The following is a 17680-nucleotide window of genomic DNA, read 5'->3' as shown; positions in this document are numbered from 1 at the left end:
AGCCTGTAAAACGCCTGAAAAGCGCCTCTCAAGCCACCCCAGTGTGAAAGCCTGAGTGCTTTCACACCGGGGCGGTGCGCTTACAGGATGGGAAAAAAGTTCTGCAAGCAGCATCTTTGAGCCGGTTGAGGAGCGGTGTATGCAGCTCTCCTAAACAAACCCCTGCAATTGAAATCAATGGGCAGCGCTGCCTAAGCGCCTGCAAAGCTCTTCGGCAGGGGTGCATTTTGGGCGCTTTTAAGCCTTTCCTCAGCCGCTTGCAAGGGTCAAAAGTTCCCCGTTAGTGGCAGAATAGTGCCACTAAAACGATGGTAAAGCGCTGCTAAAACTAGATAATGTGGCCCTGCTACAGTGTGAAAGGGGTCTAAATGCAGTGAAACACTTTTGATAGTTAAAGTGGTTGTAAGTCTCAGTCATGAAATCTGAAAAAAGCACATATGTCTGTAGTGTTTACTTGTTTCTCTCCAAAGCTCTAAGTGTAATTTCTCTCTGGTGTTTCATCCCTCATAATTTTTCTGAACATATGAGATAAAAATCACGTTATCAGGAAGGAAAGGTCAGCACATAGCTTGTCTATTAACCTCCCTGGCGGTACAATTATTTCGGATTTTAGGTGCTAAAAGCGGTACCATTATTTTGCATGAAAATTTGGCGTTTTATATTGTAGTCCTGTAATTCTTAGGAATAACTCACTTAAATCTGTCCAAACCAGAGTCTAGCAGACATCCCGGGTATAATAAAGTTTGAAAAATGAAATCATAAATTATAATATAATAAATAATTATAAAAAATTGTACCAAATAATAATATAACAATAATAAAAATTATTCAATAATGTAATCAAATCAAAAACACTGAAATTTGCTCAGTTGCAGAATTGTCACTGTCATTACTTTTCAGTATTTGATGACGGATCTCCCCACAAATCACTATCGCTCAATTCTGCAAGTGATTCCAATTTATTATCACTGTTTTCTAGCTGGTCTAAAACCATTTTTGATGTAAAAGGACAGTTTTGGTTGCTATGGACAATCTCCAGTTTCCAGGCATAAAGAACAGTTTTTATTACATAAAACTGCATGCAGGACACTGGGCAGACCACTAGGGACAACGGGGATGTGAAATATTTACATACAGCAATGTAATCTGTAAGATTACATTATACTGTATGTTTACTGTTTGTTTCACTTTTTGAATTTGGCGCCGATCTCCGTCCCCGTGCGTCGCAACGCTCGCAGGGCACGGAGATCGGCGATGTGATGCATCGAGCGAGACACGGCTCGCTCGTACAGCGGGGAGACAACGCTGGATCCGAGGGAGAAGGTGAGTAAACCTCCTCCTGGATCCAGCGATGCAGTCCCGAGTCTGGCTCGGGGATACCGCTTTTGGTATGAAAATTCCACCCCCAGCCAGACTCGGGAATACCGTCAGGGGGGTTAAAGTGGTAGTAAAGCGCTGTATTTTTTATTTATTTTTTGCTTTGTACCCTGCAAGGTAATGTCATAATGTGCTAGTATGATTGCATACCAGCACATTATGTTAAACTTACCTTATACTGAAGTCCTCCCAACGCTGATATGTCAGAGCTGTATGCGCTCTCATCTTCACCCTTCTCCCTTCTGGGTCCGCAGACTCTGGTTGTGTGACTGGCCGGAGCCGCAATAATGCACGGGAGCCGCAATTTTCAGCACAGGCCTCTTAAGGAATGGCCCAGGCGGCCATTCCTTCAGAGCGCATCCACCAGTGATGTCGCTGGCTGCACGTACAGTAAATATTTCCTAAACAGTACACGTTTAGGAGATATTTACACTATCTATAGGTAAGCCTTAGTATAGGCTTACCTATAGGTAAAAGTAAGAGATGGGAGTTTACTCCCATTTTAAAAACACAGTTCTTCTGCTGTGTGTGTGAAGGGTGTGTATTCTATTTTTCCAATCAGTTCTCACACAGTGCCTCAGTCCTGCAGCTGCAGCTCTCCACCCCCTCCCCATCAACATGGGGACAAGGTGCTTTGGGGTGGGGGGGCAGGTCCCCCCTGCCCCAAAACACTCACCCCCTCATGTTGAGGGCATGTGGCCTGGTACGGTTCAGGAGGGGAAGGAGGGGAACTCACTCGTCCTCACCCCCTTCCCTGACCCGCCAGGCTGTGTGTTCGGATAAGTGTCTGGTATGGATTTTGGAGAGGACTCGCACGCCGTTTTTTCGGTGTGGGGGTTACCCTTAAAATCCATTCCAAACCGAAGGGCCTGGTATGCTCTTGGAGGGGGAACCCATGCCGGTTTTTTATTTGGCGTGGAGTTCCCCTTCAAGATCATCAGTACACATGCCAAAGTCGGATCAGTCAAGATGGCGATCCGACTTTGATCTGACTTCAGTGATATTCAATAGGCTAAAGTAGGATCAAAGTTGGACCAAAGTAGTGCAGGAAGCATTTACAAAGTCGGACCAGTTAAGATGGCCCCCATAAGGAAACCTTGATTTTCACACATTATGCAACATGAGCTCCCAATGTCAGAGTGTTTGTTGTACCAGTGTGAACCTGGCCCTAGAGTTGATTTACTAAAATGGAAGAGTGCAAAATCTGGTTCAGCTGCAAATGGTAGCCAATCAGCTTCTAACTTCAGTTTGTTCAATTAAGCTTTAATAGAAAAAAAATGGAAACTGATTTCTATGCAGAGCTGCACCAGATTTTGCACTCTCCAGTTTTAGTAAATGAACCCTATTATTTGAAGAGTAAAATTTGCATTGAATACTTAAAGACGCGTAAACTAAATTATATGAAAACTAATGTAAACATGTATGTTTTGCATTTGTAAATGTAAACTAAACACTATATTTTATAACACTATTGGGAGTATTATATGTTTTAATATGAAATCAGATGTCATGAGATGTTTTTTCTTTGTGAATAAAAGTCAGGGGTAAAATAGGACCATGCTAGGAATTCCAGTTCTCATAAAATGCATGTGACCTGAAACTCTGAAGTAAAGTCATATAGTTCTGGTGAGTGTGGAATTCAACCTTAGGTGGTAGACACTTTTATGGTGGCTGAAGTGTTCTATATATAACATTTGCACAAGTGTTGAGGATTTTATACTGGTTTTGGGATATAAAGACTGTGCTTGGAGTGTTAACAAATATTTTTTCACTTTATGAGTATTATTTAACTATTAGTTTGGAGATAGTGAGATTGTATGTGTAAGGTCCATTGGGTTTATATGTGTTTAAGCTGTGATGTCTGTTTTTTATACCATTTCATTTTGGAGGGCTTTGTAACCTTTTCTGGATAAGCTGCAGCACTGTAATGTATTTCTCTTGCATTTACAAATTATTTTAATGTGTACCTTTCGTATTATAGAGATCTAGAAAGGTGGTAACAGTCAATTCTTTCTTAAAGCCAAACTCCAAGAATTCAGCCACTTTATAAAATGTGCTGGCATGAGTTAAGTCCAAGGAGGTGCATGTCACCTTGTGGTCACTTTACATCTGGCAGTTATACGGAGCACCAGGAGTGCAACTATCACTACATTCCCGGAGCTATGATGGGAGAGATGCTATCTTCTCACACACAGATCTCTGCCCAACCCTTCTCTCTACTGTTCATTCACAGAAGCCTTTGTATTCTGTGAATGAGTTCAGTTAATACAAAGCACTCTGTGATTTGGCAGAAGGAAAGGAAGGGGCAGGCACAGCGGCTGCATGTGATTCTGTAGCCTCAGAAGCTGAAACTTTGAAGGTCAGAACAGCAATAGATATGCCCTTGCCGCTCATAATAAAATGTAAACTTTAAATTAAAGAAATCATTTTATGAGGTGGCATGTTCTTCTTGGACTTAACCCTTACTAATCCAGTACATTTAACAAAGTAGCTGAATTTCTGGTATTCGGCTTTACTGCTTCGCTTCAGCAATAACCTTCAGTAACTGTGAAATATAATCTCACTTCAGTTGTACAGTAACAATTTATTTATAACTAATTTAGTCACAATTTTATAACCTGTCATTAACATTCGATGACAACCGTCATCAAATGTTCTAGCAGTTTTCAGCAGGAACAAGTAACCTACTTATATCTATGAGGTCATTAAAATACAGACCACACCACTCCCAAGGTGATGATCAGGAGTCAAGCGGGCTAAAAAAGCTTATCCCAGCCACCACCAATTCTCCCTGAGATAACTGAGGCTGCCACAGTCTGACAGTGCTTCTGTCCTTTTTTCCTCCTGTTTCCATAGAAATAAACACAAACCGTATTTAACAGCAGACCAAGATGCTTGTACATCCAACCACCCTGTAAGTTTAAGGGCATCTGGTACAAAATAAGACACTTGAGACATTACATAAATAATGAAATGTCTCATCTTATATTAGTAAACTAGCTTTAGAAGAAAGTAGGACATGAAAACAGTAAACTGTATGCAAATATTGCTTTTATCTCTACATGCATGACAGCAGCATAAAGGTAAAGGGTTTAGAGTCATATTTCTATATATTTTTAGTTTATATGGTATATTTAAAAATATGTATAATGCATATAAATATACAGTATACTATATGTTTGTACAGTATATAAGAAACAGAAATACCCCTGTGCACACCTTTACAATCCTAAAAAAAAGTGCAATCAAGTGAAAAAAAATAATAATCTATAAAACAAATAAATAAACTGCTGCCAGAATCTGCTTAGTGTGCCACATACTTTTAAATTGAAAAAACAACAAAATGATTAGGCGCTGCACTATAAGTGACAATCCACTGTGAAGTTTAAATTAAAAAAGTTAAATAATCCAAATAAAACATAAATAAAGGAGTGAAATAAAGAACAAAGTCCACGTGTGGTGTTATTCAGTGAATGTCCTCGACTTTTTAGTGTATTCATCTTTTCTGTGAATACAACACACCCCATACAACAAACACTGCCAATATTAGCAGCTAACTTCCCAATTTTAACTATACTTTATAGGTCAAATGGGCTTGTCCCTTTAAGGAATATCACCACATATAATAGATGATGTGACCTTTTTCCTCTTGGTACCCTCAAAATGCCATCCACAGGTTCATAACAGGTATTCGGAAAACAAACCACCGTAGTGCTTTCTATAAAAACACTACTTTATTAAAACCACAAAATTAAAAAAATAAGCTCACCTTGAAAAGTGCACAAAGACTGGTGCATCACAGATTGCTTGCAAATATGGTTATTCAAATCACCACTGGGGGCATCCTAGATAGAGGCTGCAGCTTGTGGATGGATTGTCATTCCTCTTACCAGGTTAGATTCTTCTCAGTGTTGCTCCCATAGACTCTTGGCATTCCCTTCCATCCGACTGTACTGAGAAGTCATCTTACGTCACCGGCTCTACCCCTTATGTGTTACGCCGCTAGGTGGCCCTCTATCAATGTCATATTTTGTTCTCTTTTATAAAATGTTGTTTTCACCTTTTTTGATACTTTTTGAATCTTGGTGCTGCAGATCTTCTCTGGGCTCTTTCAGCCAGTTTCTACATATATGCACTTGCTCCAATGTTGGCTGCACCTCATAGCTTTAGACCATTTCACTGACTGTTGGTGACAAAGGTGGACCGTGACTGTGCAATAAATGTCGTCAGAGCCATTTGTGGTTACCACCAGAGGTGCATGTGGATTTATGACAATGCAGAAGCATCCAAATCTTGCCACATCAACCTCCACAACATCTCCAGAATATGCCCTTTTCTAACCAATGACACAACAAAGCTCTTAATTCACTGATTGTCATCTCTCGCCTCGACTACTGCAACCCCTTCTCCCTCTTCAATCCATCATGAATGCTGCTGCCAGACTCATCCACCTTACCAATTGCTCTGTCTCTGCTACCCCTCTCTGTCAATCCCTCCACTGGCTTCCACTCACACAACAAATTAATTAATAATTTATTCAACCTTACTAACCTTACAAACTATGAAACTATGAAAGGTGTGACACATGGCAGCCTTACACTCTGCCTGCTAAAGTCCACACTCTCTATACCTGTTACCACTGGTTAAGAACTGTATATCTTACCTGTTGATGGTATCTTTTCCAAAGAACCCAAAGCCTGAACATTAATTTACACTGAAGCAGTGAGCTATTCAGTTGCACTTATGACTAAATCCCTGACACATTACTCACATTCTTATTTATACATTTTTCTTAAAGTCTTTTCAGTTACCTGTGCCTGGATGATGTATGCAGCTCTAAATAAACTATGACCAATAGCAATTATTTATAGACTTGTTGCAAAACCATTGACCCACACTATGAGCATTAGCTTGTCATAAATAAAGTGAAACTTGTTTATTTATTTTGTGTTTAACCTTTTAGACATCTTACTCATTGTATAGAATGCTAAATCATTTTTTTTTGTTTCATAAAAATAACAGCAACTGAAAAAATAATAATTTCCAGTGATATCTAGCTTGATTCTGTTTCTTTTTTTAGGTGGACCCTCTGAAGGAAAATTAGTCCCAGGGGATCAGATCATTATGATAAATGAGGAGCCAGTCAGCAATGCTCCAAGAGAGCGAGTGATCGACCTTGTCAGGTATTTGAAATGTCTCTGCTTTTAATTCATTGGGCCTAGCAAGAACCTTGAGCCAGTGGCCTATAGTAATAAAATATTAACAAACCTTGCAACTCACATCCATACTTTATCAGCTCAGCGGACAATGTATGCAGGTTTAAACGGACATGCATAAAAAAGTATCTTCTGTCTTGGGGGACAAAAAATAAATCATATCAAATATCTCTATGTTTTTAGAACAGGAGGTGGGAGTGAGGTGGAGGCACCTGTTTTGGTAAGGAAATTTCAATTCAATTTATAAATATTCCCTCTCAGTTCCTGTTGTGTCTCCAGACATTTCCTCCAAGACTATAGTGTTGCTTTTCAAAATTCAGATCCTACACATTATCGCTTCAAAAAGGATGGTTAATAAAGTCCTTTCTGTTTACAGCTACCGTTTGAAGCCAGAAGTTGTCCTACTAAATTTGACAAGTTTTAGTACTTTTAGTGTGTGTGTGTGTGTGTGTGTGGTGTGTGTGTGTGTGTGTGTGTGTGTGTAAAAGGTTTTGGTTCAAGATCCACTTTATAAAGAAACTAGATAGATACTTAAGTTTCTAGGAGGGAACACATTTCCTCAATGTGGATTCTAGATTATTGATTCAGTTTGTTATGGAAGGTGTCCGTTGGAAAAATCAAACAGTACATTTTAGGTGGCAATTCTCTGTGAGTATATGTGCATTTGTAGGGGTGACAGGTTCTCATTAACAGTGAATGGTAGAGAATTTAAAATGAACAGGTATTAAACCCAAATTCTAAAATTAATTTATTGCAGATTACCAATTATTAGATGTGATGGCTGTATTAATTTTCTTTTTTAGGCTATATGTACAGTGCATTCAGTGTAGACTCTATATACAGTGCAGTCAGTGTACAGTATATAATACAGTGCATTGAAGTGGTAAAGGTGAACCCTATGACAGAATTAAGAATAAAATGGCATGGGATCCCCCCAAAATCCATACCAGGTCCTTTGGGTCTGGTATAGATTTTAAGGGGAAATCCACACCATTTTTTTTTTTTTAAACAGCGTAGCATACCCCCAAAATCCATACCAGGCCCTTTGGGTCTGGCATTGATTTTAAGGGAAACTCCAAGCCAAAATGTAAAAACAAATTGGCGTGGGGTCCCCCCAAAATCCATACCAGACCCTTATCCTAGGAAGCAGCCTGGCAGGCCAGATAAATGTGAGGTCTCCTGGCGACTGCTGTCTCTTGGCTGTGACAGCTGTTATATAGGCAAGGGCAGGACCACCTGGTGATGTAACCGAGTGACCCACCCCCTTCTGACATCATGTGACATCAGAGGGGGTTGGGGTCATCTAGTCAAGTCAGCCGGTGGCCCCCGCCCTTGCCTATATAATAGCTGTCAAAGCCGAAAGAAAGCAGTCGCCAGAAGGCTTCCCATGGAAGCTGAGTTTTTTTGCCTTTGTGGGATGTCATTCAAAGTGCATCAGCGCTGAAAGCTGAAAATTGGTCTGGGACTGAGGGGGGTTTAAGTGCCCAGTAAGCAAGTGGTTAAAGTAGTAAGCCTTTAAAATTAGCACTTTTGATTTTTCATGTTTGTATCCCATAGACTTTAATAGAGTTCTCATGTTCGCTAGTAGGGATGAGCCGAACCCCCCCCCCGGTTCGGTTCGCACCAGAACCTTCGAACGGATCAAAAATTCATACGAACTTTAGAACCCTATTAAAGTCTATGGGTCTCGAACGTTTGAAATCAAAAGTGCTAATTTTAAAGGCTAATATGCAAGATATGCAACAGACAACACCAGCAATAAGGGGTATCTTCAGGTGTATACTGTGCTGGAGGCACACAACACCCACTTTAACTCCTGCAGATGCCTATATTAGAGAACACCAGCAATACAGGGTAGATACAGGTGTATACTGTGCTGTGCTGGAGGCACACAACACCCACTAACTCCTGCAGATGCCTGTATTAGAGAACACCAACAAAAATGGGTAGATACAGGTGTATACTGTGCTGGAGGCACACAACTCCCACTTTAACTCCTGCAGATGCCTGAGAAAAGAACACTGTCCCTGCCTATCTTGCTCTTTCCCTGCCCGCCAGAACACACTACACAAGGTGTACTATATAAGGCTGGCAGCCTTATATAGTGTGGAGTGTGTACTAAACCCCCTGAGCTATAATTGGCCACAGGCATCCTGCCTGTGGCCAATTATGGCTCTCCTCACTGCCGGCGCTGTGATTGGCCAAGCATGCGGGGTCACAGTGCATGCTTGGCCAATCATGAGCCAGCAATGCACTGCGATGGCGTAGTGCATTGTGGGCCATTCATACCCCATGAATTTGGTGCAAACAGTCCACAAAGTTCTGAATTCGCTGAACAGACGAACGGCCGATGTTCGAGTCGAACACAAAGCTCATCCCTATCCGCTAGAAGATTTTGCCTGTTCGCATGTTCTGGTGTGAACAAAACCAGGGGAGTTCAACTCATCCCTACTCATGGATAAGCAACAAACACATTCATTCTTTCAAGTTTGATCGATTTACTGCATGCATTACAGGTGAAATTTGGACCATACGTTTTTTCTAAATGAACACTAAATATATGTGATATTAAAAAAAAAATTATAATAAAAAAATATATGTGATATAAGGAATTGTTTTAAGATTGAAGCGTGTATATTCAAGATCATTAAAATGTATCTTTGTGTTTGCAGCGCTACCTCATATATATTTTCTTAATTTTTTAATTTTGATGTAGATGTGTCAAATGAGATTCAACATCATGATTAAGGTAGCAGCAATGATTTTTTCAATTTGTAGTTTCATTTGTTATTTCTGTATTTTTGTTTTGATTTTTTTATGCATTGGGGTTGATTTACTAAAGGCAAATAGACTCTGAAAGTACAGCTGCTCCAGAGCTTAGTAAATGAGATAAGATTTCTCTTTACAAAAAATACTCAATTGCATGCAAGGAAAAAAAATAATAAATGCATTTTTGCTTGCACATGATTGGATGATGGAAGTCAGCAGAGCTTCTGCTCATTTACTAAACTCTGGAGCAACTGTTCTTACAGAGAGCAACTGCACTTTGCAAATTGCACAGTCAATTTGCCTAAATCAACCCTATTGTGTGCTGTATTTTGGGTAATTTGAGTTTACATTTGTGGCGCGGTTGTTTGAGCATTGTTTTTTAACATGCTCAGATATTAGTAAGCAATGGATTTATGCTGTCTTTCAAGTATGACAGTATTCAGCAATACTTCAGCCCTGTGTCTATAAAAGTGATATACAGTCTTAAAATCTTCGGTGATTTCTCTTTTTGGTCCTTGGTAATGTCCCATCTCACACCATAGGGGTCTATTTATAAATGTTTTCACACAACTTTCTACCAGGATTTTCAATTGAATCCAAATAGAAATGTGTGCGTCTTGGGAGAAAGCTGTGGAAATCTTGTGTGAAAACCTTTATTAATAGACCATGTTTCAAAGCAATGAATATCAGGTAGCGCAAAGGACACTTTGCTCTGCCTGTCAGTGAAATATTGTATACCCAGTAAAGAAACTAAAAGCATGTTTTACGAATAATTTAGTAAATATTCGGCAGTATATAGTTGAACTATTAAGGCAGGAAAAAAAATATTTTAAAGTCTAAATATGCATTATTAGTCAAATTTGTGCTGTAGATGTATTTAGATTAATGCCAGACTATCAGCTTTTTAATTTCAAGAATGTGAGCTATGCAGGACAATTTTTACTGTATGTCTCATAAGCAAATAGTAATGGTGAAAGAACAAACAAAATAAACACATTCTTTTTTAGGTTCCCAGCAAGATGTTACATGGTATTATAAAATCTCCAAAAAGCTAAATTCACACACGGATGTCCCTATAAAATACATATTTTGGTTTCAAATGGTAAATTTTGAATCTATATCATTTAATTCATGTAAAACGGCCTGAAGCAAAACAGAAATGACTTTTTTCATTTGCCTTTACCATTTTGTCACCTACTATATCATGAGCTTGTTTTCCTGAGTGAACACAAAAAAAAAATCATAGCAATTTGTAGGCGGCTTGGCTTCAACATAAATAAAATAGGTGTACTGGAGAGTATTAAAATCTTATTTATTGAACTCACAGACCGGGCTGCATTCATACATTTTAAATAGTTACTATATGAAAGGTGAATTTGATTTGTTCCTAAAATAGAACAATCCAGAAATAGCTTGACAAAGATTACAAATGATACACAACAAGCTTATTTCCCAACACAGCGTGGCCCATAATTAGTTAGGCAAAGCTAAATCTGTATAGTACTTAGCAAAGGTCAGACTTTAAAGATCTAGTTTTTGGGTTATTGTCATGTAATTTACTGTTTTATTTTATGAACCCTTCATTGGTGTTGTGTAGACAAAGTGTGAAAACCACACCATACCCAAACCCAGGAAAATATCTAATAATTGGGTAAAGTATTGGGAGGAGTGGGGGACAGAGTTGTCCACCACTCCACACAAACTGTGGGTTTGGCCAAATTGCGCCTCAAGTGAGAGAAGCGCTAAGCAATGTTTTATTATTTTATGATTCTAAATACTGTATGCTAAATGCCATTAGTATTAGGTGTTGTCAAATAGCTAATTTATTGAAGAGGAGTTAGGGACTGCACAATTACCACGAATAATATAAGTGAAAGACAGAAGTGAATATATCAGGACGGGAATAACAAACCATTTTGTATACAGGGAAACCAACTGTTGAACAAAGTGTGCTACAATTTGTTGTAATGAATTTAGGCTTATTCAGGATCAATTGGTCAACACTGACAGTCCTAAGTGTAGCAAGTTTTCAAAGCTAAAAGGGCACTAGAGTAGAGATGGGGGAGGACAGTGAACTGAACCAAAAGTTTAGGAGGGGTTAATGCTGAGTGACAGAAGACTATGACAGAAAGGAGGAGGAAGGCATGACAAAACCAACATGATGGAAAAACTCATGAAAATTTAGTCAAGTGATTAATGTAAATATGACAGATTTGAGGAAACCATGTGTAGTGCACCCCCTAAGGAGCCGCAGTTGAACTGGGATCAACCACCCTGCACAGCCAGGCACACCAAATTTTTGGCAGGCACTTCAGAGTCAAAGAACAGTCTGTGACTTTGTTTTGATTGTTCATTGATGGTTAATAACTTGAATGAGGATGGGAGATTATGGAATGCTCACATGACTTCAGCAACAACAATTTAGCAAAATCTTTAGGGACATCTTTCTATACACAATGTATATACAGTCTATATACAGCCTCCTCAACACTCCATCTGCCCTTTACTTGCTTGCAGAACTCCAGCTGGATCACTGTAAATAAATCTGACAGGCACAGTCAGATTTAGCAATGGCCCTTGTTGTGTAGCAGTACACAGTGATCAGCTTGCACTCTCCCTCCTGTCGCTACTGGTCCCAGCACCACTTTTTCAGGCACTGCCAACCCACCTGGCTGCAGTTGCCCTTTTTACTAGTCCTCCATGCTAACTTACCTCCTCAGTCCTCCAGACTGACTCACACCAGCCTACCTGGCTGACTCTGCAGAAGATCTCCCAGGAAAGGAATGAAGAATTGGCACAATGCTGTCTTCAGGGAGAACTGGCTACTTATGGCAGTCTCCCCCCTTGTAAGCCCCAGTAGTGCTGCTCTACTCACACAGTCCTCCACTTGCTCCTGTGCCTCCAGGAAGGGTGTTGTGGCAGGATCCTTCCAGCACCCGAGCCCCGACCCAACATCAACCCTTCCCAGACTAAAGGGTACCCCAGAGGTCCACCAACAGTCTCCACAGTGCTATATCTCCATCTTCCACCCAACTACCCTGCTGGCATGGCTCATGACTATTTATGAGGTGAACCTGCCCCCTGCCAGCCCTTTACTAGGGATATTCCAAAAAGCCCCACCTAACCTCCATTCACTAGCTCCAGAAATCTCTACAACCTTCTAGACCAGGAGGAGGCACCAGAGGAGCTGTCAGGAAGAGTCACTCAGCCCCGGCTCACTGAACCCTGACCCAGATCCACAGCTCAGGCTTAGTCCTGAGCCAAACTAATTTTTTCCCGCATTAACAAATCTACAATACAAATCCTATATGTTTTGGAACTACATTTCCCATGATGCTTCACTACACTGAAGAGTGCATGAGCATCATGGGAAATGTAGTTCCAAAACATCTGGGGTGCCAAAGTTCGCCATCACTGCACTAGAGGGTGCTACACATGTGATCTGTGTAATACTGGTGGTGAATGAACTGGAAAATGATGCCGCTTACACACAACGGGACTTTCCAGCAGAATAGGTTGACAGAATCATTCTGTTGGATAGTCCGATCATGTGTGGGATAGTCCGATCGTTTTTCTTAAAAAAAATCAGATGGACCTAGAAATAGAACATGTTTCAAATCTGTCTGACGGACTCAATTTCTATCGGGAAAACTGTTCATCTGTATGCTGGTCTGACAGACCAAATACGAAACAAGGACAGCTTTTGGCTACTGGCTATTGAACTTCATTTTCTAGTCCCATCGTACGTCAACACGTTCAAAACGAACGGATTTGCGAAGGGACTTTAGTCCGTTCATGTGTGGGCAAGTCCATTCATTCGGAAGTCCAACGTAACTCTGTTGAAAGTCCACCGGGAGGACTGTCGGACCTTTTCTGCCAGAAAGCATGGTCGTGTGTACGCGGCATTAGAAGGCACAATGAAAGGGAGCTGAGAACCACATAGAGAAAGCAGGAGGGGGAACAGAAAGCGCAGGGGAGGTTATGATACTGGATGGGGAAAATGATAGCTGGTCCACAAAGTGTCATTCATTTCTATGGTGGATGCCAGTCAGAATGTAAACCGTCAATTGCTAAGCCAATAACCTGGCTAAGACAGGAGAAGAGCACCAGTCAAATCAAAAACACAAAAATTTGCTCAGTTGCAGAATTGTCACTGTCATTACTTTCAGTGTCTGATGACGAATTTCCCCACAAATCATTATCGCTCAATTCTGCAAGTGATTCTAATTTATTATCACTGTTTTCTAGCTGGTCTAAAATTACTTTTGATGTAAAGGGACCCTTTTTGGTTGCTATGGACAATCTCCAGTTTCCAGGCAGAAAGAACAGTATTTATAATATAAAATTGCATGCAGGGCACTGGAGAAACCACTAGGGACAAAAGGGATGTGAAAAAAATTAATACAGTAATGTAATCTGTAAGATACAGTGTCCTTTTTTATGTATTGTGTTTTTTGTCTTTTGAATTCGGCACGGTTCTCCATCCCCGTGCATTGCAACGCTCGCAGGGAACGGAGCTCGGCACTGTAATAGATCTGGCAGAGGACAGCTCACACACAGAGAGGCGAGACATCACAGGATCCTAGGGACAAGGTAAGTAACCTCTTCCTGGATCCTGCAATGCGATCCCTAGTGTGGGTTATGGTTACCGCTTTTGGTACTGAAAATCCACCCCGAGCCACACTCAGGATTACCGTCAGGGAGGTTAACTGCCAGTGTCAGAACATCCCATACTTATATCTTAGTATCATTGGTAGAATGTTTAAATTAAGTGATTCAGGCCATATTCAGGCATTCTGCAAAGTTTGTAATCTTTTGCTGTTCTGTAATACACACTTTTTGCAACCTGATTCAGATTAATTTTGACATTAATTTTGGAGGTTTGCAAACTTTAAAAAGTTTGGTCTAACTATAACTGATCTAATTTTACAGAGGTACCTGTATCTCCGTAAAGTGAAAGTTGACAGGATAATGTTCATTGACCTTAGTAAACATGGTTGTGAGTACGGGTGGGCCGAACAGATCCCTGTTCGGTTCACACCAGAACTTTCAAACACTGTGAAAGTTCAGACCCGAATAACGAACCCCATTAAAGTCAATGGGACCTGAACGTCAAAAATCAAAAGTGCCCATTTTGAAGGTTTATATGCAAGTAATTGGGCATACAATGGTTATAGGGGTCCAGGTCCTGCCCTGGGAGACATGTATCAATAAAAAAAAAGTTTGTTAAAAACTTAATTTTTAAATGAGCAGTGATTTTTTTACTCTGGATGCCATCTCCTCCCCCTTGTTTCCAATTATCCTGGGGATACCCTGGTTGCAGGCCCACAATCCAAGCATTAACTGGGCCACAGGAGAAATCAAGTTTCTTTCCGATTACTGTCAACAACACTGCTTGGCCCGACCGACATGCAACTCCTCTCAACTTCTCTGTTTGGATGTCGATCCAAAATTGCTTCAGACCGTTCCGGAACCCTACAAGGACTTTGTGGATGTTTTCAGCAAAAAAGGCGCAGATATTCTTCCCCCCCACAGGCCTTATGACTGCCCTATTGAACTGTTACCAGGTACCGAAGTCCCCTTTGGGAGAATTTTTCCATTAACGGAACAGGAGTTAGGCACGCTGAAGGAGTATATTGACGAAAACCTAAAGAAAGGGTTTATCCGTCCGTCTACTTCCCCTGCCGGTGCTGGCATTTTTTTCGTCGAAAAAAAGGACCATTCCTTACGTCCATGCATTGACTATCGGGAATTGAATAAGATAACTGTCAAAAACCGTTACCCTTTACCCCTAGTACCCGAGTTGTTCCAGAGGCTGGGGTCTGCAGTCATCTTTTCGAAATTGGATCTTCGCGGAGCTTACAATTTAATCCGTATCCGAGAAGGAGACGAGTGGAAGACAGCGTTTCGTACTCGTTTTGGGCACTATGAGTACCTTGTCATGCCCTTCGGGCTGTGTAATGCACCCGCAACCTTTCAACATTTTGTCAACGACATCTTTCGCGACTACCTGGATCTATACGTAATTGCATACCTGGATGATATCCTAATCTTTTCCTCATCCTTGGAAGACCATCGTAGACATGTCCGTAGTGTGCTAGCTCGTCTCAGGGTACACGGGCTCTACGCGAAACTCAAAAAATGCGAGTTTGAACGCCAGTCCATCCAATTCCTGGGCCTGGTTATATCTGTGGAGGGCATCAAGATGGACCCCCAAAAAGTATCTGCCATCCTGGACTGGCCTGCACCTGTGGACAGGAAGGGCGTACAATGTTTCGTCGGTTTTTCCAACTTCTACCGGAAATTTATCAGGGGTTTCTCTGCGATTATTGCTCCCATCACCGAACTGACCAGGCAGGGTACCCGATTCTCTTGGACCCCTGAGGCACAGCTGGCCTTCGAAAAACTTAAGATGCTGTTCACCTCTGCCTCTATTCTAAAACATCCGGACCCAGCCTTACCCTTCGTTCTGGAAGTGGATGCCTCGGAAATCGCTGTGGGGGCGGTGTTATCCCAACGGCAGGGTGCCAAGGCCCTTCTTTTCCCGGTGGCGTTCTTTTCTCGCAAACTGTCATCATCCGAAAGGAACTATGATGTTGGGGACCGAGAACTTCTGGCCATTAAGGCGGCTCTGGAGGAGTGGCGTTACTTATTGGAAGGTGCTGCACATCCCATCCTGGTTTACACCGACCACAAAAACCTGGAATATTTGAGAACTGCCAAAAGACTTAGACCACGGCAAGCCAGATGGGCTCTTTTTTTTTCCCGGTTTCAATTTCATATCACCTATAGACCTGGTTCTAAGAATGTCAAGCCGGATGCCCTGTCACGTATGTTTTCTATCCCTGAAGAGACTCGGCCTCCTGATACTATTCTCCCTTCTGGGAACTTCTTGCTCCTCCAAGGGGACCTTATCTCCCGGATCAGACAGGCTTCTGTTGGAATGCCCCCGAGCCCCGAGGTCAGCTGTAGTGAGGGGTTGTTCTGGCATAAAGGCAAGATTGTGGTCCCTGAAGCCTTGAAGGTAAACGTGTTGGAACTCTGCCACGATCATAAGATGGCCGGACACTTTGGTACCCGGAAGACTGCCGAACTGATTCAGCGCACCTTTTGGTGGCCTCAACTTCTTAAGGACTGCAAGGACTATGTGGACTCGTGCAGCACTTGCTCCCGAAATAAAAACAGCCGGACGCGGGCTTGGGGCCTACTGAAACCTTTACCTGTCCCTGAGAGACCGTGGAAAATGATCTCGATGGACTTTATCGTGGAACTCCCCCTTTCCGAGGGGTTCTCCACTATCTTTGTTGTCGTAGATAGGCTGTCCAAGATGGCCCATTTCCTCCCGATGAGGGGCACTCCCTCGGCTATGGAGACGGCCAAGATCTTTGTCAAAGAAGTTGTAAGGCTGCATGGGATCCCGGCAAGTATTGTTTCCGACCGAGGCGCCCAATTCACCTCGAGGTTTTGGAGAGCGCTCTGCGGGTCTCTTGAAATTGAACTGGCCTTTTCTTCCGCTTATCACCCCCAGACAAACGGACAAACGGAGAGAACCAATCAGTACCTCATCAAGTGGAAGGGTTATGGACCTGAGGACAACTCCTGGGAACCCGAGGACAATCTACATGCTCAGGAACTTTTGCGGGCCTTCAAGAACCGTCAGGTTTCCAGATCGGCTCACCTGGGCAGCCGGAGTCTGCCCTTGGGGAGGGGGCACTGTCAGGGTCGTTACCTGGTTGGTCGCGGTGCTGCCCGTGTTGGTGCGCGCCGATGTCCTGCGGTGCGTGCTGGGGTGCGTGTTCCTGTGCGTGCGGTGTTGCGCGCTCCTGTGGGCGCTGGTGCGCGTCGGTGTGTGCCCTCACGTGCCCCTGCTGGCGCTGGTGCGCGTCAGCGCGCTGTGGTGGGCACTTCGGGTACCGCTGGTGTGTCTGCCGGCGTTCGGGGGCGCGCGCCTATGCGCGCGCCCACGCGCGTCGGCGCGCGTGTGCGCGGTGCTTGGCGCCAAACGGCCTATTTAGGTCTGCCACTGACATCTCCCAGGTGCTGCCTGATCAACAGCTTCTCGGTTCCTGTCCCGTTGTTCGTATCCTGTGTTCCTGTTGCTTATCTCCTGACGACCCGGCTTTCCCTTGACTCCGCTGACCTCTGCCTGCATCTGACCTCGGCCTGTTTGACCTCTCTTTTGCCTGCTCCTTCTGTGCCTCTGCTGCCCGCCTGTTGCCGTACCCTGCCTGCACCCGGACTTGCCTGCTCTGCCTCCTGTTCTGTACCCAGTTTGCCTGTGTCCTATCTACACACCTGCTGCCGGAAGCTATCTACAC

The 17680-nt window shown here is 42.5% G+C and overlaps 1 protein-coding gene across 3 annotated transcripts in view; it reads left to right on the top strand.

Annotated features, from left to right (window-relative positions):
• Nucleotides 1-17680, top strand: part of FRMPD4 (FERM and PDZ domain containing 4) — a 491089-nt gene that overhangs the window by 362074 nt on the left and 111335 nt on the right. For all 3 annotated transcript variants that reach the window (XM_077482546.1, XM_077482547.1, XM_077482548.1), the window contains one exon: nucleotides 6458-6560. In XM_077482546.1, coding sequence (XP_077338672.1) covers nucleotides 6458-6560 — 103 coding nt within the window. The remainder of the gene's footprint in view (nucleotides 1-6457; nucleotides 6561-17680) is intronic.

The sequence above is a fragment of the Lithobates pipiens genome, unplaced genomic scaffold, assembly GCF_037356315.1.
Source record: "Lithobates pipiens isolate NorthernLeopardFrog02 unplaced genomic scaffold, aLitPip1_a1.2 Scaffold_16, whole genome shotgun sequence".
In the NCBI taxonomy this organism is placed as follows: domain Eukaryota; kingdom Metazoa; phylum Chordata; class Amphibia; order Anura; family Ranidae; genus Lithobates; species Lithobates pipiens.
The sequence above is the reverse complement of the archived record's forward strand: the minus strand, read 5'-3'. Positions and strand labels throughout refer to the sequence as shown.